General features: G+C 58.2%; 4 protein-coding genes and 1 long non-coding RNA gene across 16 annotated transcripts; 2 read left to right on the forward strand and 3 right to left on the reverse strand.

Annotated features, from left to right (window-relative positions):
• Window positions 1-3: 3 nt before the first annotated feature.
• On the reverse strand, window positions 4-5353 carry SULT1A3 (sulfotransferase family, cytosolic, 1A, phenol-preferring, member 3). 3 transcript variants are annotated; one of them, NM_001194840.2, is given in 8 exon segments: window positions 13-507; window positions 634-814; window positions 1311-1405; window positions 1501-1627; window positions 3322-3419; window positions 3509-3634; window positions 3739-3890; window positions 5263-5353. In NM_001194840.2, coding segments are annotated over 7 exon segments (888 nt in total). In that variant the 5' UTR covers window positions 3887-3890; window positions 5263-5353; the 3' UTR covers window positions 13-394.
• A 1739-nt stretch (window positions 5354-7092) lies between these two features.
• SLX1A (structure-specific endonuclease subunit SLX1A) lies at window positions 7093-10670 on the reverse strand. Of its 4 annotated transcripts, none has more exon segments than NM_001194449.2 (6): window positions 7093-7221; window positions 7301-7388; window positions 7557-7684; window positions 9294-9635; window positions 9730-9781; window positions 10274-10670. In NM_001194449.2, coding segments are annotated over 6 exon segments (828 nt in total). In that variant the 5' UTR covers window positions 10462-10670; the 3' UTR covers window positions 7093-7191.
• BOLA2B (bolA family member 2B) lies at window positions 10159-11630 on the forward strand. 3 transcript variants are annotated; one of them, NM_001194470.3, is given in 4 exon segments: window positions 10177-10350; window positions 10490-11012; window positions 11089-11186; window positions 11485-11630. In NM_001194470.3, coding segments are annotated over 3 exon segments (459 nt in total). In that variant the 5' UTR covers window positions 10177-10350; window positions 10490-10751; the 3' UTR covers window positions 11585-11630.
• Window positions 11631-15091: 3461 nt separating this feature from the next.
• Window positions 15092-21479, reverse strand: CORO1A (coronin 1A). Of its 5 annotated transcripts, XM_077985840.1 has the most exons (12): window positions 20531-20654; window positions 19913-20030; window positions 18849-19047; window positions 17440-17562; window positions 17215-17344; window positions 16937-17121; window positions 16659-16778; window positions 16332-16436; window positions 16074-16219; window positions 15919-15976; window positions 15591-15806; window positions 15092-15306 (listed from the first exon to the last, which is right to left on the reverse strand). In XM_077985840.1, exons 3-12 carry the CDS (start codon window positions 19044-19046, stop codon window positions 15202-15204), a joined length of 1386 nt encoding a protein of 461 aa, XP_077841966.1. In that variant the 5' UTR covers window position 19047; window positions 19913-20030; window positions 20531-20654; the 3' UTR covers window positions 15092-15201. The 5 variants fall into 5 exon arrangements, with proteins under 5 accessions (XP_077841966.1, XP_028696647.1, XP_028696646.1 ...); XM_028840814.2 differs by lacking the exons at window positions 19913-20030; window positions 20531-20654 and adding an exon at window positions 21222-21479; XM_028840813.2 differs by lacking the exon at window positions 19913-20030.
• Window positions 19113-20868, forward strand: LOC144337970 (uncharacterized). The gene is made up of 2 exons (XR_013411676.1): window positions 19113-20107; window positions 20485-20868. It is a non-coding gene; the product is annotated as an uncharacterized LOC144337970 (long non-coding RNA).
• Window positions 21480-21920: the final 441 nt, after the last annotated feature.

The raw sequence follows: 21920 nt of genomic DNA on the forward strand, positions 1-21920 counted from the left end.
GTATTTTATTTTAATTGAACTTTATTTTCTTTGGAGGGAGGGTCTTGCTTGTCATCCAGGCTGTCGTGTATGGGCATAATCGTAACTCACGGTATCCACAACCTCCTGGGCTGAAATGATCCTCCAGCCTCTGCTTCCCAAGTAGCTGGGACTACAGGTAAGTGCCAGCACATGTGGCTAATTACGTTACATCTTTGTAGAGATGAGGTCTCACTATTTTACCAGGCTGGTCTCAAATGTGTGGCCTATTGCGATACTCCCAGCTCAGCCTCCCAAATCGCTTGGATTGCAGACGTGAGCCACTGTGCCTGACTCAAAAATCATACTTTATTCTTGAGCCCATTGGTCAGGATAGATTCACACACTCCCTCAGCAGTGACCCCGGGAGCCGCTCTCACAGCTCAGAGCGGAAGCTGAGGCTGCAGCCTGCCATCTTCTCCGCATAGTCCGCATCGAAGCGCTCATTCTGCGCCACGGTGAAAGTGGTCTTCCAGTCCCCAGTCATGCCTGGGGAAGGAAGGGAGGAAGGGAGTAAAGCTGGAGTCCCGCCCAAAGGGAGGCTCTGAGTGCCAATGGGGAGGCTCCAGCTGCTGCTCCCACCGGCCCCAAACCCCCGTGCTGGCCGGCACCCACCTTTCCTCATGAAGGGGGAGATGCTGTGGTCCATGAACTCCTGGGGGACGGTGGTGTAGTTGGCCATAGGGTTCTTCTTCATCTCCCTGAATGACGTGTGTTGAACCATGAGGTCCACGGTCTCCTCTGGCAGGGAGCGCCCCACAAACTCCAGGATCTTCTGAATCTCCCTTTTGGGGTTCTGAGCAGCAGAGGCTCCTCAGTGGAGCAAAACAAAACAAGTCCCCTCTCTAACCTCAGAGGGGATCTGGCCACTTCCCCGAGAAACCCCGAAGAGCCTTGATCCCTGGGGCCCTGGTCCCTGGGATAAAATGAATTGCTCTCTGCCCTGTGATTCCATCATGAGCTGGGCTTGGCTCCTATGGGTGAGGACCGGGATGGTCTTTTTCTGTGACTGGGGCCCTGGGTGGCACACCCTTTGGTGGGGATAATCAATAGGACTAAGTATCTAATCCGTGGCCCCCCATGCAGCTGACTCAGCTGCGGGAGATGAGAGCTGTGTGGGACCCGCTGCCAGGTGAGGCTGTAGCGGGGAGGCCTGGGCCAGGGAGGCAGGATGGGAAATCCCGGCCTGCTGTGGGGGCCGCCCAGGAACAGGGCTGGGTGGCCTTGGCGGGTCCCTGTGAGGTGCCTGCCCCCAGGTGTCACATGAGGGGAAGCATCACAGGTGGTCTCACCTCCTTCATGTCTTCATAGAAGAGGTAGAGAACAGGGTGGGTGTGGCTCAGCTCCCACCACTCCTGCACGTGCTGGTACCAGGACCCGTAGGACACTGGAGAAGCGGGCAGGGGGCAGCGACACAGGGTTACTGTGCGTTGTAGCCAGCACCTCTCGGCTCCACACCCTCCTTCCTCCCGTCACACCCACCTTCTCCGGCCATGAACTTCTCCAGGAAGCTGTCCCAGGTCCCAGGCTCAGGGTGCGTCTTTTCCATACGGTGGAAATGGTAGTAGGAGACCGCGACATCCTTTGGGTTTCGGGCAACATAGACCACCTGCAGGGGCAGAGGACCCAGCCCCAGCGCCATGACCACACAGCTCGCCCCAGGCCAGCTCATCTCTTGGATTGGCAAAGGAGGAACCTGAGGCTTAGAGGCTGACTTGCTTGAGATCTCACGGCACAGGTAGGCCAAGCTGGGATCTGAACCCTGCTCAGAAGCCAAAGTCCTGCCTGGTCCCTGAGACCATATTCTATACTAATATAATCTGCATCAATGCTGTCACACTCCGATCTGGAGCAAGGCATGCCCGGTCCCCACCAGCCCCCTCCTCTGCTGACCTGTGAGTACCCACACATTGCCTTTCTTAAGTGTGCACTGTAGAGACTCACTATCTTGGCATCGGACCTTCATCAGAGCAAGAGATAGACAGTGTCCTCTCTCAAGATGTGATGAAGGCCGGGCACGGTGGCTCACGCCTGTAATCCCAGCACTTTGGGAGGCCAAGGTGGCCCGATCACCTGAGGTCAGGAGTTCAAGACCAGCCTGACCAACATGGCAAAACCCCATCTCTACCAAAAATACAAAATTAGCTGGGCGTGGTGGCAGGTGCCTGTAATCCTAGCTCCTTGGGAGGCTAAAGCAGGAGAATCGCTTGAATCTAGGAGGTGGTGGTTGCAGTGAGCCAAGATAGCATCATTGTACTCCAGCCTGGGCAACAAGAGTGAAACTCTGTCTCAAAAAAAAAAAGAGAGAGAGAAAGAAAAAAGGGCCAGGCACAGTGGCTCACGCCTGTAATCCCAGCACTTTGTGAGGTCGAGGCGGGAAGATCACATGGTCAAGAGTTCGAGATCCACTTGACCAACATGGTGAAACTCCGTCTCTACTAAAAAGAATACAAAAATTAGCCAGGCATGCTGACATGCCTGTAATCCCAGCTACTCAGGAGGCTGAGGTTGCAGTGAGCCGAGATCACGCCACTGCACTGCAGCCAAGGTGATAGAGCAAGACTCTGTCTCAAAAAAAAAAAGATGTGATGATGAGCCTCGTAGAAGTGAGGAGGCCCGGCCGGGCGCGGTGGCTCAAGCCTGTAATCCCAGCACTTTGGGAGGCCGAGACGGGCGGATCACGAGGTCAGGAGTTCAAGACCATCCTGGCTAACACGGTGAAACCCCGTCTCTACTAAAAAATATGAAAAAAACTAGCCGGGCGAGGTGGCGGGCGCCTGTAGTCCCGGCTACTCGGGAGGCTGAGGCAGGAGAATGGTGTAAAAACCCGGGAGGCGGAGCTTGCAGTGAGCTGAGATCCGGCCACTGCACTCCAGCCTGGGCGACACAGCGAGACTCCGTCTCAAAAAAAAAAAAAAAAAAAAAAGAAGTGAGGAGGCCCTTCCAGAAGAACAGGAACATGGCTGGGGGGCGCCTGAGCTCCCCTTCCTGGCTTTCCTTGCCACTCAGCAGGAACTTTTTTTTTTGTAGAGATGGTTTTGCTGTGTTGCCCAGGCTGGAGGGCAGCAGCAGGATCAGGGCTCATTGCAGCCTCCAATTCACATAAACAATCCTCCCCGCTGAGCCTCCTAAGTGGGAACAGTCTGTGCCACCACACCAGGTTTTTAATTTTTTTTGTAGAGATGGGATGCCATCTCTACAGCAATGTTGCCCAGGCTGGTCTCCATCTCTCGCCTTCAAGGGATCCTCCCACCTCAGCCTCAAACTGGGATGACAGGTGTGAACCATTGTGCCAGGTCTCACCTTGACCTTCTGATCCAACAGAGTCTGGGGGAGCAGGGCCAGGGGCAGGTGTGACTTGATGAGCCGTGGGGCCGGTGTGTCTTTCAGAATCTCCATCCCTGAGCAGTAGGTCAGGGAAGGTCTGGTGAGCTGAAGCCCCAGCCCTGTCTTCCTCCCCTCCCCTTGCACCCAGGACCCAGCCATGCACCTGAGGGATCCCCTGGATCATTGGCCTCAAGGAAGGGCACCCGTATGTAGATGGGAGCCCGGTTACACTTCTCCAGGTCGCCACCCTGGTAAATCATGTCCAGTATCTGGCTCACCCAGGTGGTGCCTGGAGAGGGAGGGAGATGGGAGGTGAGCAGGCCGAGGGCACAACCTCGCTGGCCAAGGTGGGGACTGCCACCTGGGAGAGGGTGGGTGACCCTCCTCACCTACCGGACTTCGGGTAGGTGCTGATGAGCAGGTCATCAGGCTGGGCTTGGAAGCTCTGCAGGGGTCCCAGTGCCTCTGCAAAGTACTTGATGAGCGGGAACCCCTTCACATACTCCAGTGGCGGGCGAGAGGTGTCCTGGATCAGCTCCATGTTCCTGCGTCAGGGGCCAGAGCCAGGCCCATTCCCTTAACACCATCACAACAGCACCATGTGCGGAATTCTTTTTTTTTTTTTTTCTCAGATAGAGTCTCACTCTGTCACCCAAGCTGGAGTGCAGTGGCACAATCTCAGCTCACTGCAAACTCTGCCTCTTGGGTTCAAGCAATCCTCCCACCTTGGCCTCTCAAGTAGCTAGGATTACAAGCATGTACAACCACGCTCAGCTAATTTTTTTTTTTTTAAGTAGAGACAGGGTTTCACCATGTTGGCCAGGCTGGTCTCGAACTCCTGGCCTCAAGTGATTCATCTGCCTCGGCCTCCCAAAGTGCTGGGATTACAGGTGTGAGCCAGCGCCCGGCTGCCCCTTGGCAGAGATTTTGCTTTCAGGGATGTCACTGAGGCCTAGGGAGGCAGAGCAACTTGCCCGTGCTCACAAGGCCAGTCAGTGGCGGGTCTGGGACTGAAACCAGGTCAGCCTCTAGTGCAGTGGTTCCCCAGCGTGGCCACACCTTTCATTCACCTGCAGAGCTGTTCAAAATCCCAGGGCCTGGGCCATGGTGCACACCAGTGAAAGCACCCTCGCGGCGCAGGTGTGTGATGGTCTCCAGGAGAGTTCAGCTGCACTGAGGAAGCTCCAGGGCCTGCCTGTGCCCTTTGTCTCACCATTTCCTGCTGTGACCCCCAGCCTCCATCCAGTGGGCTCCTCTCCCCAATGCTCCCCTCCTTGAGCCCCTCAGGCCCCTTACATGTGGAAACCTCCCAGGCTGGCCAGGCCTGTGATCCACTTGCCCGGCTACAGTCCATCTGGGCTCCAGAACAAACACGGCCCATTGAGCAACTAAGCTGGTATTGGGAGCCAGAGCCTGGTGTGGGAATGAAAACTCTGATGACTCAGCAAAAGGAGGGGCGCAGGCAGGGTGACTTCCGCCTGTAATCCCAGAGCCTTGGGAGGCCAACGGGAAAGGATCCCTTGAGCCCCGGAGTTTGAGACCAACCCGGACAACGAAGCAACCCCTCTCCTCTACAAAAAATAGTTTTCAAAATTAGCCGGGTGTGGTGGCTTGCTCTTGTAACCCCAGCTACTCAGGAGGCTGAGGCGGCTGGATTGCCTTAGCCTAGGAATTTGAGGCTGCAGTGGGCCAGGATCCCACTACACTCCAGACTGGGTGACAGAGCAACACCTTGTCTCAAAAATATACAAAGGAAAAGAAGGAATGGAGGGGGATTCTGGCCAGACTGGGTTGTCTAATTGAAATGGGATATCCATGGGAAAGGGCAGGAATGACAGAGGCCTCAGCTTCTGGAATGTTGGAGCCACAAGCTGAGCAGGGTGAGGGCACCCTGAGCCATTCCACTGTGTCACTCACCTGAGCTCTCGGGAACCTGGCCCGTGCTCTCCTTGCCTGCAGGGGCTGAGTGTGGATGCAGTGTAGGGAGTGCAGGGCTGCTCTCTGCCCTGAGGGTTTTGAAGGTCCAATGTGGGAGGGATCTAGAGTCAGGGCTGGGACTTGACTCAATTCCAGGAAGGAAGGGGTGGGGTTGAGGGTGGGGAAGCTTCTGTATTACCCTCCTTAGCACCACAGCTCCAGCCAAGCTTGGAGTGATCTACAAACCCAAGATGTGAGGCCCAGGCTGCAGTGCAGTGGCACGATCTCGGTTCACTGTAACCTCCACCTCCTGGGTTCAGGTGATTCTCCTGTCTCAGCCTCCCAAGTAGCTGGGATTACAGGTGTGCGCCACCAGACCCGGCTAATTTTTCCTTTTTCAGTAGAGACGGGGTTTCACCATGTTGGCCAGGCTGGTCTCAAACTCCTGAGCTCAGATGATCCGCCTGCCTCGGCCTCCCAAAGTGCTGAGATTACAGGCCTGGCTGACAAGCTTTCTCTAATTGACCCAGGCAAGGGAGGTGAGTGGATGGAAGGGAAAGGTAGGATACGCAGGCCTGGGAAAAGTCACCTACCTGCTGGCTACAGGCCAGTCTTGAAGGCGGCAGGGGTTCTGGCCCAGTGCAGTCCATAGGCCCCCAGCAGCCCAGGCATTCTAGGCTCTGACCACAAGGCCAGTCTGGGGTGATGTGTATGGGCAGAGTGAAGGGACAGAAGTGGAGCAGAGCATGGACGTACAGAACAAGAAAGAGGCTGAGCATGGTGGCTCACACCTGTAATCCCAGTACTTTGGGAGGCTGATGTGGCAGGATCACATGAGGTCAGCAGTTCAAGACCAGGCTGGCCAACATGGTAAAACCCTGTCTCTACTAAAAATACAAAAATTAGCTGGGCATGATGGCGGGCACCTGTAATCCTAGCTACTTGGGAGGCTGAGGCAAGAGAATCGCTTGAACCCAGGAGGCGGAGGTTTCGGTGAGCCAAGATCATGCCACTGCACTCCAGCCTGGGCAACAGAGTGAGACTCTGTCTCAAAAAAAAAAAAAAAAAAAAAAAAAAAGACCAGGTGTAGTGATTCATGCCTGTAATCCCAGCACTCTGGGAGGACGAGGCGGGCAGATTATGAGGTCAGGAGTTCCAGACCAGCCTGGCCAATATAGTGAATCCCCGTCTCTACTAAAAATACAAAAATTACCCAGGCGTGGTGGCACATTACTGTAGTCCCAGCTACTTGGGAGCCTGAGGCAGGAGAATTGCTTGAACCCCAGAGGCGGAGGTTGCAGTGAGCCAAGATTGCGCCATTGTGCTTCAGCCTGGGTGACAAAAAAAAAAGAAAGAACAAAAAAGGACAAGGACACTAGAGTCCCATCGCCCTGGGAGCCAACCCCAGCTTCATGGCTCCCAGGCAACCTCACAGAGCATCAGTAGAAGATCCTAGAAGAACAACAACCCTGGCAAGTGCTTTTCTTTCCCGGGGTTTGAAGGAGGCTCCACAGGCAAGAGATTAGAGGCTCCACAGACAAGAGACTGGAAGCCACAGGGCCCCCTGGAAGGAGGGCATCCCCCATCCTCCGTGGTCTTTGTCCTATTTGCATTCAATTCCAAGGTAAGTCTCCCAGGCTTTCAAGAATTGCATGACCTCAGAGGCAAGTGGGGGAAAACTGAGGCATAGGGTTTCCAGGCAGAGTAGAAGCTGTTCACATGCTAGTGCCAGGGGCCCCTCCTGCCTCCTCTGTGCCCCTGAGGAAGCCCCGTGACTGGCAGGACCTTGGGCTGCTAGCTCCACCCCCACCCTGGGCATCCACCATAAGGCACCCTTGACTCAGACTTTATTGTACTCAAGTAAAAACCCACCGGACCCGCGGCAGGTGGCACAGAAAAGAGGTAGGAGGTGGGTAGGGACACTGAGGATCAGGTCTCCAGCAGGTCTGTCCAGTGTGCCTGCAGAGGCAAGAAAGTTGGTCACAGGCAAACCAGGGCAGACAGCAGGGTAGGGAGCCCGCCACCAAAGCCCACTCACCTCTTCTAATTCTGAGTCTTCTACTTCTTTCTCAGTGTCCATCTGGCACAGCCAGATCAGGTCTCCCCAAAGCAGTGACTTCTCACAGCTACCAAGGAGAGGGGCAGGTAGGAGATACAGAGTCAGATGCCACAAGCCCCCGCCAGTATCGGCCCTGGATGCTGAGATCAGGACTCAGCTGCCTGGGCCTGGATTGCACAACTGGGCACCCTCTTCCCAGAGCTGGACCAGGCTGGGGCTGGGGGACTGCACTCACCTAGGGCATTGGCCCTCTAGGGGCAGAAGCTGCCCTGGTTCTTCCCGAAGGAACTCCTCTGCCAGGCAGATCACGTGGGCCCTTAGCCAGCAGCCAGGGTTGGGGCAACACAAGGGCCCCTCTTCATCCTGTCCCAGGCAGCCGGCAGGTAAGAGACAAGGAGGGAGAGGGAGCTGGCAGCAAGCCCCCTGTGCAGCAGACACTGTTCCGGGCATCACACAGCTGCATTCCGTGAGGCAGCAGCGACTCTTATTTGCATCTTACGAATGAAGAAACTGAGGTGCAGGGTTAAAATCCTTGCCCCTGGGACTAAGCTGGTGAATGCCCTGTGAACATCAGCAGTGACTGATTAAGTCACAGCCTCACCACTGCAGCCAGGACTGAACTTCCTCACAGCTCAACAACCCCCGGCAGGTCACTGAATCTCCACAGGGCAAGTCCTCCACTCACTGGCAATTACCAGGAGCTCTGTAGAAGGCACCCATCATCCATTATTTTATTAAATATTTAAGCCGGGCACAGTGGCTCATGCCTGTAATACCAGCATTTTGGGAGGCTTAGGTGGGCAGGATCACCTGAGGTCAGGAGTTTGAGACCAGCCCGGCCAACATGGTTGAAACCCCGTCTCTACTAAAAAAACAAAAATTAGCCAGGCGCGGTGGCAGGTGCCTGTAATCCCAGCTACTCCAGAGGCTGAGGCAGGAGAATTGCTTGAAACCGGGAGGCAGAGGTTGCGGTGAGCCAAGATCGCACCATTACATTCCAGCCTGAGAAACAGAGTGAGATTCCGTCCCAAAAAAAAAGAAAAAGAAAATTTCTGGGCCATCGGCTCTGTGCAGAACGTTGTTCCACAGCAGTGGTAAGTGCTGCCCTCCAAGAGTGCAGTATGGCAGTTGGGGTGGGAGTGACTAATGAGATCAACAAAACACGTAGCATGCCAGACAATATTAAGTGTTAAGGGAAAGGGGGTAGCAGAAAAGTGCACAAGAATGAGCTGCAATTCATTACATTGTTTTAGAGACAGGGTCATGTCCAGGCATGATGGCTCACGCCTATAATCCCAGCACTCTGGGAGGCTGAGGCAGGCAGATCACTTGAGGTCAGGAGTTTGAGACCAGCCTGGCCAACATGGTGAAACCCCATCTCTACTAAAAACACAAAAATTGGGCAGGTGTGGTGGCACGCTTGGGAGGTTGAGACAGGAGAATCGCTTGAACCTGGGAGGCGGAGGTTCCAGTGAGCTGAGATCACTGCACTCCAGCCTGGGCAACAGAGCAAGACTCCCTCTAAAAAAAAGAGAGAGATAGACAGGGTCATGCCCTGTCGACCACACTGGAGTGCAGCGGAGCGATCGTAGCTTACTGCAGCCTTGAACTCCTGGGCTTAAGCAATCCTCCCACCACAGCCTTCCCAGTAGCTGGGATTAGTCTCCTGCTTGCCACCATGCCCGACTACTCAGAGCTGCGATTATAAATCGGGAACCAGAGAAGACCTCACTGAGAAGGTGGTAGGTTATCAAGACAGATGGCCTAGGGAAGAATCTTTTCATCAAAGGGGAAATGGTGAAGGCCCTGAGCAGGTCCTGCTTTGCTCAGGAATGGCCGTAAGTACTATAGCATCTGCATCTTAGAGATGGGGATAGGGTGGCCAAAGAGTGTCAGTGGGTTTCCCTCAAGAAAGAGCTGGATCCGAAGTCGTCTGGACCCTAGAGCCACCCGTGCCTGGCGGGGACCTCACCTGGATGGTCTGGGCGCACAGGGAGCAGCAAGCCCCTGGATCCCCCTGGTCTGGCTCAGGCTCAGTGTCATCAAAGGGACCTGCGCGGCGCCTTGGGGCCGGGGCCTGGGGCGGTGGAGGCCCGAAGGCTAGGGGCACGTGCGGCGGCGGCGGCAGGCAGAGGTCCTGGCGGAGGTCGGGGCGCAGCCAGCGCAACGTGAGCGGGAGGCGCGCCCAGGGCGGTGCGCGCAGCATGTGCGCCAGCACGCGCAGGTGGAACGCGAAGGCCGTCTCTCCGCGCAGGCGAGGCCCCACGTGCGCCAGGCGGCGCGAGGCGTGAGGATGTTGCCAGGCCCACTCAAACTGCGGGCGGGGTACAGGGGCGTCAGGGCGGCTCGGAGCAAGGGGCGGACCCCAAGCCCTCACCCGGCCGCTGCCGCCCCGTCTCCTTCCTTACCCGAAGGGCAGCCACGGCGGACGGGAAGCCGTGCACGACGAGCACCATCTCCCTGGGGAGGAGAAAGGGGGTGTCCCTGTCGCAGCCCAGAGCCTTAGCCGAGGGTCCCCTCCAATCCCACCCAAGAGCAGGGTCCTCATTCCCGGCTTCAGCCGAGCTCCAAGCCCCGCCCCGGCCTGAAGGCACGCCTCCTGCACCTGACCACCTCAGGCCCTGCCTCCAGCCCAAGTACTCACCTGTCCCCCCCCCTCCTCTCCCTCCTGCGCTCCACCCGACCCCAGCGTGCCCACCAAGACCCCTACGCTGGAACCCAGCCTGGATCACCGCCCCCGCCCCAGCTAGCTCCTTCCCTGAGTTCCGCCGCGGAGATGCCCCGGGCACCGCCTCCCCGTCACGCTCCTCCCCTGCGACAGGCCCAGTCCCCGCCCCGGACGCCCCGCCCATGTCACAGTCCTGGCCGATATTTCTCATCAGGCCTGTGCCCCGCGGGGTCCCCCTCGTCCGGGAAGCCTTCCTCCCGGCACAGAAGCCCTCCCTGTCTCACCAAGGCCCTCGCCCGCTGGTCCGCCAGGCCCCGCCTTTTTTGCGGCCCCCATTGTGCTGCTGGACCCGACGAGCAGGGTTGACAGTGAACCCCACGTAGACGCGGCCCCGGTACCGGGGGTTCAGGCAGTAGAGCAGGTAGACGCCGAAGAAGCGCCCTGGCCTCGCCGTGACCCCCGCGGGACCCATCGGGCCTGTGGTTCGGGAACCGCAGCAGGGGGTTGATTGCCGTGACCTAGGGTCCAGGGGAGGGGTGGATCGCTAGGGCTGCAGGGTGCTTGCTTCGGAACAAGCTCTCGGGGACTATCCGGAGGCAGCCTGGAGGCCGCCGTAGCGCGAGTACTTGCCCCTCTCCTGTCTGGAGGCGGGTGTAGAAGTCCGACCGCGGAAGCCAGACTGCTGTCCAGTCAGCGAGCGCCTACCATTCAGCATTGGCTCCGCCCGAGTCCCACCTTCCTCAGGCTCTGATTGGCTGGTAGATGGCAAGCGCGAAAAGCCCGGACCGTTGGAAAGCCCGGCTGCTTGAGGGCGGAAGTACTGCGTTGACGTACGCCTTAGTAAGGGCGGAAGTGAGTTTCCCAGCGGAAGTGGCTCCTGTAAGGCTGCAAGGCAGCGTGGCCGGCGTCGGAGCAGGGGTTGTGTCCCCGCTGGGCTGCCGTCCCAGCTGGACTACCGCCATGGAACTCAGCGCCGAATACCTCCGGGAGAAGCTGCAGCGGGACCTGGAGGCGGAGCATGTGGTGAGTTGAGCCACCGGACGGGAGAAAAGAGCTCGGGAGGCGGGTTCGGCACCATTCATATTTTTCCGCTGGGTAGGAGGTGGAGGACACGACCCTCAACCGTTGCGCCTGTAGCTTCCGAGTCCTGGTGGTGTCGGCCAAGTTCGAGGGGAAACCGCTGCTTCAGAGACACAGGTGAGGCCCTGGGAGCACCTTGCCCAGCGCGGTCTCAGCTCCTGCACCACAACCCCAGCCACTCCCCCTACCCCTGCAACCTAACTCCCGCACTCCCCCGCGGCGTGGCTCAGGGACCTTGAGGATCCCGCTTTCGTGACCCCTGCTTCGAGTATTTCGATGTAGACCCTCTCCCCACGTACGTGTTCCCACGGCCCGGGGACTACAACCTTGGAGACACCCACAGTCTCTGGAGTCACTCTAGTCTCGGGGTGTGCGATCCTCGCCTGCCTTTTCCTAATCCCATCTCTCGCCCCAGGCTGGTAAACGCGTGCCTAGCAGAAGAGCTCCCGCACATCCATGCCTTTGAACAGAAAACCCTGACCCCAGAGCAGTGGGCACGTGAGCGACAGAAATGAGAGACTGGGATCTACACAGCCATTAAATTATAAATCTGGACCAGCTTCTGTGTCGGTGTGTGTGAGGGGTGCTGAGGCCGAGTCTAGGACCTGGCCTCTCCCTGCCCCGCCTCCGTCCATTGTTTTACCTTGGACACGTCCGTCTCCCCATCTAGGCCTCTATCCCTGCTTGTAAAATGAAAGTTCTACTGTAAAAGTCCCTTCCAGGGTCTACCGAGAAAGCCTTCTCTCTGTAACTCTGTGTAGACGTCTGGGAGTCTGTACTGCCACCAGCCACCCAACTCCCAGAGAGCTCAGGGTTCCTGCTCTCTGCTAGCCTTCAAGATGCAGAGATGAGAAAGTGATCCGGGTTTCAGGGCCCTGACCGGTTGAACAAACCTCTCCCTCTCCCCGACATCACTGCAGTATCAGAGGCACCATATAGAATTCCACATATTCCCTGCAGGTTCCCCCGACCTTCTCAGGCCCAAGAGGGAGTGTGCCCAAGTAGGGGCTCATCAACACCTGGAATGCTGATGTTTTCAGACCCGCTGGGGAAGGTTCCAGTGGCCCCATAGCCCTGGGCTTGGTGTGTCTACAGCTGCCCCTTGGAGGACCATGGAAGCTTTCGGAATAGTGGGTGTGGGACGGGGATTGGGGTGAGATTAGAGCAGGAATATAAGGCTGACCTGAGTCAGAAAATTGGGGCAGGTGATGCCCTGGTATGAGTCTTCACCACAGGTTAGTAGGGTTGCTAGGACTTTGGTTTTTTTAATTGTTTTTTGTTTATTTGTTTGAGACAGGGTCTTGCTCTGTCGCCCAGGCTGGAGTGCAGTGGCACTATCTCAGCTAATTGCAACCTCTGCCTCCCAGGTTGGAAAGATTCTTGTGCTTCAGCCTCCTGAGTAGCTGGGATTACAAGCATGCACCACCATGCCCGGCTAATTTTTGTACTTTTAGTAGAGACAAGGTTTCACCATGTTGGCCAGGCCGGTCTCAAACTCCTGGCCTCAAGTGATCTGCCTGCCTTGGTCTCCCAAAGTGCTGGGATTATAGGCGGGAGCCACTGTGCCTGGCCCAGGTTGCTAGGACTTTGAACAGAGGTCCTTGAGACCTAGGGAGGGAGCCCCAGTTGGGGCCAGAGCTTGTTGAGAGTGAGAAATTGCAAGTTTCAGCCATCACACACTCTGTTCTCCTGCGTTTTTGTTTGTTTGTTTGTTTGTTTGTTTTTTAGATGGAGTCTTGCTGTGTTGCCCAGGCTGGAGTGCAGTGGCGCGATCTTGGCTCACTACAACTTCCGCCTCCTGGGTTCAAGCGATTCTCCTACCTCAGCCTCCCTAGTAGCTGGGATTACAGGCGCACGCCACCACGCCCAGCTAATTTTTGTTTTTGTGTTTGTTTTTGAGACGGAGTTTTGCTCTCGTTGCCCAGGCTGGAGTGCAATGGCATGATCTCGGCTCACCACAACCTCCGCCTCCTGGGTTCAAGCGATTCTCCTGCCTCAGCCTCCCAAGTAGCTGGGATTACAGGTGCCCACCACCACGCCCGTCTAATTTTGTATTTTTAATAGAGACGGGGTTTCTCCATGTTGGTCAGGTTGGTCTTGAATTCCCAACCTCAGGTGATCCGCCCGCCTCGGCCTCCCAAAGTGTTGGAATTACAGGCATGAACCACCACGCCCGGCTTTCTTTTGTTTTCTTCCCACACCTCTACTGCCCAGGTAGTTTTCTATGGCATACTGAAGAGGTGGGGCCTGGAAATGAGGCCATGGGTGGTCCCTGCTTGATATGAACCAAACCCCACTATGGCTAAGACGCCCATCCCAGATAGCCCTGTGTCCTCCCATCTCAGGATCACCCACTAAGTTGGGCATCAAAACCTATTCCCACGCCCACTCCCCACAAGGCGTGACAGACCTGTTCTGGCCAGGTCCCTCACAGAGGCCAGGCCTAGACAGAACCCACAGGAAGGGCTAGAGAGGCAGAAGCGCTCACTACACAGGGGAAGACTCTGAACTCAAAAGGGGAGACACAGGGCCAGGCACAGCTGTAATTACGGCTCACGCCTGTAATCCCAGCACTTTGGGAGGCTGAGGCAGGCAGATCACTTGAGGCCAGGAGTTTGAGACCAGTCTGGCCAACATGGTGAGACCCCACCTCTACTGAAAACACAAAAGTTAGCCGGACGTGGTGGCTTACGCCTGTAATCCCAGCCACTTGGGAGACTGAGGCACAAGAATGGCTTGAACCCAGAAGGCAGAGGTTGCAGTGAGCTGAGATTGTGCCGTTGTACTCCATTTGGGCTACAAGAATGAAACTCCATCTCAGAAACAATTAAATAAAAAAGTGGGGAGACAGACTCTGACTTGGGCTCCACCCTTTAGTGAGCTGGGTTCCTACTCTCAGCCTCAGTTTCTTTGGTAAACTAGGGTCAGCCTGTTGCTTTAGTTCTGTCTTTTCCTCACAAAAAGTTCCCTTGTTTTCCATATAAAAACATATATTTATTTATTTATTTATTATTTTTTTTTTTTTGAGATGAAGTCTCACTCTTGTCCCCCAGGCTGGAGTGCAATGGCATGATCTTGGCCCACTGCAACCTTCGCCTCAGGTTCAAGCAATTCTCTTGCCTCAACCTCCCGAGTAGCTGAGATTACAGGTGCCTGCCATCATGCCCAGCTAATTTTTGTATCTTTAGTACAGACGGGGTTTCACCAAGTTGTCCAGGCTGGTCTCGAACTTCTGACCTCACCTGCCTCGGCCTCCTAAAGTGCTGGGATTACAGGCATGAGCTGCCGCATCTGGCCTATTTATATTTTTTAGAGACAGTGTTTTGCTCTGTCACCCAGGCTGCAGTGCAGTGGTGCGATGGCTCATTGCAGCCTCGACCTCCTGGACTCAAGGGATCCTCCCACCTCAGCCTCCTGAGTAGCTGGAACTATAGGTGCATACCACTATGCCTGGCTAATTTTTTATTTTATTTTTTGTAGAGACGGTATCTCGCCATGTTGCTCAGGCAGGTCTCAAACTCCTGAGCTCAAGTGATCCTCCCGCCTCAGCCTCCCAGAGTGCTGGGATTATAGACGTGAGTCCCCATGCCCGGCCTCCCTTGTTGTTTTTATCTTTGGACCTGCAGTTTAAAAGATGCCCACCCTGTAAGTGATGGTTGGTTCCTTTCCTCACAAGCAACAGTGCCAGCAGAGTCACGTGCAACCTGATGTTTTGGTTGATTAGGAAAAGCAGATTTTCGGTAAATTTGGGAATTATTGAGGTCCTAAGCTAGGGCCTTAAATAGCTCAGCTGCGTCAGCTCTGAGAAGGAGCTCGGAAACGGAGAGCAGCCTCCTGGCCCGCATCAGCATGGCTGGTTTCTACCCACGAAGGCCCTGTTCCCGTGATGTAGTAAGTCAGGGGGCATCCCACATCCCCTGCCATGGGTCAGTCCCCTCAGCACGGTAGAGGGGAAGCTCTATGGCTGGTCCATTCAGCAAACCCCACGTCTAGGGAACCAGTCATCAAGAGTCTGGGAGGTACCAGAAAATAAAGCCATTTTATTATGTTTTTTTTATCTGCCATGTGACTGGGAATGGGGAGTGAGTGGATGGGTGTGAATGGCTGACCCTGCTGAAGGCCCTGCGGGGCTCTACTTGGCCTGGACTGTCTCCTCCAGCCTGTCCAAGCGCTTCTGGAGCTCCTGCACCGTGGCCTGGAGCTTCCGCATCTCCTCCTCCAGCCGGGACACAGCATCCTGGGGACCCGGTGCTGTGTTAGGCCCAGCTCCTCCCTGGCTCCCCTTACCCCAGCATCTGCTGAGCCCCATCCCTAGAGCCCTGGCCTTGGGCCCTTTAGTCACTCAGCTGGTTGCTGCCTAGAGACCTGCAGGCCTATCAGTCTGAAACCTGTGTTCTGAGGCCTCAGGATTACCCACTCCCAGCCCCGCAAAGATTCCCAATGTTGTGAGTTGGAGCTGCCCCAAACGCCAGCCCCACCCCACCCTCCCAGTTTTATTCCCTGGCTCCCTGGCCCTCTCACCGAGCTGGGAGTGCCACTGGCCTCTGGTGCTGCCCTCCTGCGCCCGGTGTCGAGGCCCCGGTTGACCCTCAGCTCCCGGCTCTTTGGGGGTACGTAGCCATCCTTGAGGGAGATGAGGAGGGGCCCAGCATCCCGACCCCCCAGCCACTCCTCAGCCGTGAGGGCAGGGTCGGGCCCTGCGGTGGGTGGGTACAGGTCCTCCTGGAACAGGTCCGACTGTGGGCAAGGCCAGGGCTAGTGAGGAAAGCGCTTATGCCAGGACACCCCCCTGCAAGACCGCAAAGTCGGTGCGCAGCCCGAAGCCCGGGGTGGGGCGGGGGAGCATCACCTTTCGAGGCACTGTCATGGCAATGGGCTCACACCTCCGCTCGTGCAGCTTGTAGAACCTGTGGGAAGGGGAAGGTAAGCAGGGCCCACAGCCTGGTTGGGCGGGCTTGGGACTGCCCAAGGAGCATGCTGCAGTCAGGGTCGGGAGTCAGTCACCTGGCAATCTCACACTTGTTCACCTCCAGGCCACGTTTGGGCATGTAGCCCATGCCCCGCTGGGACTCCTTGGAACTGAACATGGAGAGATAGTGCAGGAACGGGGCCTCAGAAGTGATCTCAAAGTACCGGATCGAGCTGTCACCCTGTAGGTGGCGGGTGCGGAGGGAGGGTCAATACCAGCGGATGCCCACTGCTCTGGCCCTCTCCAGACCCATCCTGCCCATCTCCCACCCCCACCCCGTCTGATGAGGCCACCTTGCCACAGAGGTAGACAATGTTGGTGTCAGGGTCGAAGAAGGGCAGCAGGACACCGCTGCTGGTGTCCAGCTCCTGCAGGGACAGCGGCTCCTCCAGGTGTTTCTGTAGACACAGGTGAGAGGTAACATCCCAGGCCCTGGGATGGTGGTCTTCCCTGGGCAGTGACCTGTGAGGGCCCTCCTGACCAACCAGTGGGAACACCCATCTCATGCCTGGGTAAACTGAGGCCCATGGCCATCCTGCCAGGCAAGTGGCAGAGCAGGGACGAAACTTCCAGTCTGGTTCCCAGCCCGGGGACCCTCGGCTTCCTGCCCCGGCACTCACTGTGTCCCACAGCGCCACCTGCCGCTCACTCATGCGGCTGAAGCCCGTGGTCAGGATCTTCCCCTCTGACACGAACACCGCACGCACGGGCCGGGTCCCCTCATGGGGACGGTCCTTCTCCTGCAAGGAAAGGGAGGTGTTAAGTCAGGCACCCATACACACCTTACGGGGCCAGTCCCACGTGGAGGTGAGGGAGGGCAGCATCCAAGAGCCTGGTTGATGGTGGATAAGAAGGATAAAGTCTGTAGGGTCAAGGGTCAGGGTGGATGGCGACTCACAGCTACGACGGTGCATTTGCGGGGCTCAATGATGCGCACGCGCTTGTCGCGGCAGGAGGTACAAATGAGGCCTCCGTCTCGGCTCCAGTCCACACTGTAGATCGTGTCTGGGTGCACCTCTGGGCCCAGCGTCAGCACGGCTGCCCCAGTGCCCACGTCCCACACCATGATCACGTTGTCACAACCTGCACATTCCCCACAGTGTCAGAAGCCATGAGCCTCCTGCCCTCATCCACTGCAGGCCACCAGCCACCCCCAGGCCCCTCCTCCCGCAGCACCTGCACTGAGCAGCACGTTCTGGGCTGTGGGGTGCCAGGCCACAATGCCCACACGCTTGGTGTGGCCCTCCAGGGTGACGACAGGCTCCCGCAGGGGCAGCACCAGGCCCCCATCCGGGATCTCCCACACCTGCAGAGAAGGAGCCAGTGAGTCTTCAGCACTCCAAATGTCAGATCCCATCCTAGAGCCCCTCTCCCAGCCTATGGGTCCCCACCACCACTCACCATGACTGTGCAGTCCTCGGAGCCACTGGCAATGACGTTGTCATTGTGCGGGCACCAGGCGATGTCTAGCACAGGGGCTGTGTGGCCACAGACCGTGGGCGCATTCTTGTCCACACGTCCAGTCTAAAGGCACAGCAGGGCCTTGGATGGAGGTGCTTTTGCCCCCCAAACCCAATCCAACCTCCCCACACCTCCTTCAGAGAGGCCCAGAGAGGAAAGAAAGCTGTGGGGTCCCTGGGGGCTGGACCAGGGCCTGGGGTGGGGGGGTTCTTCTTCCCTTGTTCCAGTCCCCAAATGGCGTGGGCAAACCCCAGGAGGGCTGGCCACGCATAGCAGAGGATGGGGCCCGTGCGAAACCCTGGTGGAGTTCCCGCCCGTCTCTGTCTCAGTCTGTCTCTGCCCTTAGGGTTGGCACCCCCACCCCAGCTTTCCCGAGTGAGGCTTCCATGGGCACAACTGGCCCTGGAGTCAGGACAGGTGTATGAGGGCTGGGGGGGTAGGGGCGGCTCCCCAGAGAGTGAGTGTGAGGGGTGGGGCTGCAGACGTGGGTCCTCCCAAAAGGAGAGGGGTCGGGGAGCCTGTCATAACTGGCCCCAGGCAGAAGCAGAGGTTTGGAAATGGCTTCTTCCGGGGACAGCTGCTTCAGCAGGGCTTCCTGTGTGACAGCCGTGCGGGGTGCGGGCCCATCTCTCAGCCCCACAACCACTTCCTCTTCTCTTTGCTTCCATCGGCCCTTTTAAGGTAACAACTTGGGGCCCATCTCCCCTTCCTGTCTTACCCCTCAAAGAGCACAGGAGTGTGCTAGGGGTGTGGGGCAGCAGATAGCCAGCGGAGAGGGCAGCAGGCTCCAGGGGAGGGCAGGGCTGGGGTCGGGGAGAGTGCCTCTTGCATCATCCCTGCCTGCGAGCTGGGGGCCAGAGTTGCTAGGTCCTAAGACAGGCCCAGAGCCAGAGTCCCCCCCAACCCTGAGAATGCTGCCAGGGCCCCCAGACCCCATCCCAACCCTCTCTGTGTTTCCATGGGGAGAAAGCCCCAGGCTGAGGCTGGGGAGGGCTGGTCATGGGTCTGCAGGACTGTCTGCAGTCGGGGGCCCCCAGACCCCATCACAGCCCTCTCTGTGTTTCCAGCCCCAGGCTGAGGCTCAGAAGGGCTGGTCATGGGCCTGCAGGACTGTCTGTAGTCCTGGTCACTGGTGTGACCCATCTTGTGTTGGCTCCTTCTGAGCATCAGTTTCCACACAGCCACAGCACAGAGGAGCTAGAGGAAGTGTAAGGCTCATGGGGCCCAGCTCAGTTTTCCAGATGGCAACACAGGCCCTGGAAGGCCTGGTGACAGTCACCTAATCAGGACCTCCACAGAGCCATGGGTCGGGTGGAGGAGCTGCTACCCCCAGGGCCCCAGGGGCTCACCTTGCCCAGGGGCAGCACCAGGAAGGCCCCTCCCCCACTGGCCTCACAGATCAGGGCCACAAACTTAGGGTTGACAGCACAGAAGCCACTGTCCCAGGTGGTCTGTGAGACGCGCACATCTTCATAGCACTGGTCGGCCTTGGCTGGCTGTCCAAACACGTGGCGGAACTTGCTGGAGCGGACCACCTGCCGGCTCATTCTAGGGGCACACAGGATAAGAGCATTTCTCCCTTAGGGTCAACTCTGATCTTCCAGTGGTCCCCACCTCCCCCAGGACACCCCTCAGTCTGGCTTTTGAGGTCCCAGCATCATCTCCAGGGGCTCCCTATCCTTTCCTCTGTGGCTTATGCCCGCTCGCCTTCCCCGGCCTCTCCTTCCATCTAACCTGCAAGCCCCCTTCTCCCTGGCCCCAGGCCACTCTGAGTCACACACTCAATCTGTACCCTCAGCCTCTGCAACAGAGCCTGGCGTGGTGTTGCCCCCACTGCATGTTTGTTGACTGACTGGCTGATGGATACAGAGCCCGTCCTTCCTAATGGTTCAGACTCAGGCGTCATCAGCCCAGATGGCTCTGAGGGTGGGTTCTCTCTTAGTTACAGTGTCCAGAGCCCACCTCCCTCACACCCACACAGCGCTTCCTAAAGGCAGGGACAGGGGCTGGCCTCCTTCCCCTGCCGGTGCGGGGCTGGACACAGGAGGAAGTGGCGTGGGGGCTGCCCGAGGGGAGTGAGGTGGCAGGATGGCTTCCCCAGCAGGTCTCTGGCTCAGGTCCCAGTATCTTCTCCTCCCCATACCTCTGCCTCTTGCCTTCGCTCAGAAAAGCAGGTGCCCTTAAGAGCCATCTCCACCCCCATGTGAACTGCACACAGGAAGGGAGAAGCCACTCCAACTGCTCTGATGTCCAGCTAGGATGGTTTCCCCCAGTGTCTGGTGGGGAGCAAGGAACTCCAGGGACGACCTTGTGCCACCGCATCACCCTCCTGCTCAGGGAAGGGGCCTGTGCTACCGCTGAGAGGGTACCGTGCCCAGAGCCTCTGCCCCTAGCCTCAGCCTCGCCTACTCACTGGGGGCGCCAACACCCCTGGCCACCCCAGGACTCCCAAAGAGGCTGCTAGGTCGGCCTGCCCAAAGAGCGGTGAGGAGCGTACGTGAAGAGCCCCCGTCTTGAGGAGCAGCCAGGGTCTGGAGAGAGAGGAGCCCCGGACCAGAGGTGGGGGACAGGAAGCCATCGCCCCACCCTGCCTCCTCCCCCGCCGCAGGTACCAGGCCCGGAAACCACGGAAAGGGGAACTTGGTCTTTTCTTGTTTTGCTCTCAACCCCTTCCTGTCTCCAAGCCCAGGGCAGCTGCCCCACTCACCCCACCCTGTCCCCGTCCCCACCCTCCCCGAGACTTAATTCCGGGGGGAGTCGGGCCCTCGACGCTGTGCTAACCCCCGGCCGCCCACCTCCATCTTGGCCGCGGTGGTCCCTCGCCCTCGCCTCCGCAGAGCGCTCTGGGGCCCCGGCGGCCCCCACTCCAGGCAGCGTCCCCCCACGGGCTGCTGCGCCCGCTCCCTGGCCCCGGCGCTGGCTGGGTCGCGGTGACAGCCGCGCGCCCCCGCAACCCGCGGCTCCCACACGCGCGCCGCCCCACAGGTGGCCCTCGCCCCGGTCCACCCGCGCCTCCTGGGCCCAGCCTCACCTGCTGCAGAGAGAGGACAGTGACCCCCCAAAAGCCGGAGGTGGAGGAGGAGGAGGAAGAGGAGGAAGGAGCTGGAGGAGCCGGGGACTCGCCCGCTGAGGATGCTCTTGTCAAGACAATGAATGAGAAGCAGCCGTGTGCCCGCCTCCAGGGTGGCCGCGCCCCTTGGGGCGGAGCTCTTCCAGGCCCGCCCTGCGCTCCCGGGCCCCTGCTGCGGCCGCCTCCCTCCCCTGCCCCAGCCCGCGCCCCACGTTGGTTCCTAACCATAGCGCAGGCTGCCAGCCCGGCTCCGGGAAGCGAATCTGCACTTCTTTTTAAAATGTCAAAAGGCAAAAACACCCCGTTGCTTCTTTTCTCCCTGCGTCCGCCCCTAGCCTCCTCTCCAGCCTTTCCCTGGCAGGCACGAAAGCGCTCCAGGCCCGCCCGCCAGGCCTCGGTGTCCGCCCCAGCCCGGCGACGCCGCCCCCTCCTCCCGACCCCGCAGACGCGAGCGCGGGGAGCGCGGGGGGCGCGGGGGGCACGGGCGAGGAGAAGCCCAGAGCGCTCCCGGACCCAAGGGACCTGGCTCTTGCTTGGCTCCGAGATCTACACATGGGTGGCCCCGGGAGTCGCTTCTCCTCCCTGGTCTCCTGTCTTCATCGGGAACACCCCTGCCCTCCTGCTGAAATAATTCGGCATCACGGGCACCTACTTCGTGCCAGGGGCTACAGGGTCGAGCGAGGCAGGCGAGCCAGGCAGGCTCCCGCCCGTGAAGAGCCCAGCCTGGGGGAAGGAGGAGGAGCCCACGGCCGCTCCAAGCCCGGCTTTGGCGAAGGCTCGAGGGCAAGGAGGAGTAGTTCCCACCCTTAGATTCAGAGAGGCTTCTGGAGACAGCAACAGCGGGCAGGAAAGGCCTGCTCTAGAGTCAGACTATGTCATGAGTGCGACCGCAGCCTGTCACCTGCTGAGTGACATGTGGCCGCTACTTAGCCTTTCTCAGCGTCGGTTTCTCCCTCTGTAACAGTCATACCTGCCACGTAAGAGGTATGGGTATGATTACCTAAAATAACCCAAGAAAGTCAGTAAGGACCTCATCTAGAAAGTGGCGAGGGCTTAATAAACGTTAGCTCTCGGCCATGCGTGGTGACTCACGCCTGTAATCCTAGCACTTTGGGAGGCCAAGGCTGGCGGATCACCTGAGGTCAGGAGTTTGAGACCAGCCTGGCCAACATGGTAAAACCACATCTCCACTAAAAATACAAAAATTAGCGTGGTGTAGTGATGCATACCTGTAATCCCAGCTACTCAGGAAGCTAAGGCATGAGAATAGCTTGAACCCAGGAGGCAGAGGCTGCAGTGAGCCAAGACTGAGCCACTGCATCACCCAGTCTTCCCTGGGTGAAAGAGCAAG

This window comes from Macaca mulatta, chromosome 20 (genome assembly GCF_049350105.2).
Source record: "Macaca mulatta isolate MMU2019108-1 chromosome 20, T2T-MMU8v2.0, whole genome shotgun sequence".
NCBI classification, from domain to species: Eukaryota; Metazoa; Chordata; class Mammalia; order Primates; family Cercopithecidae; genus Macaca; species Macaca mulatta.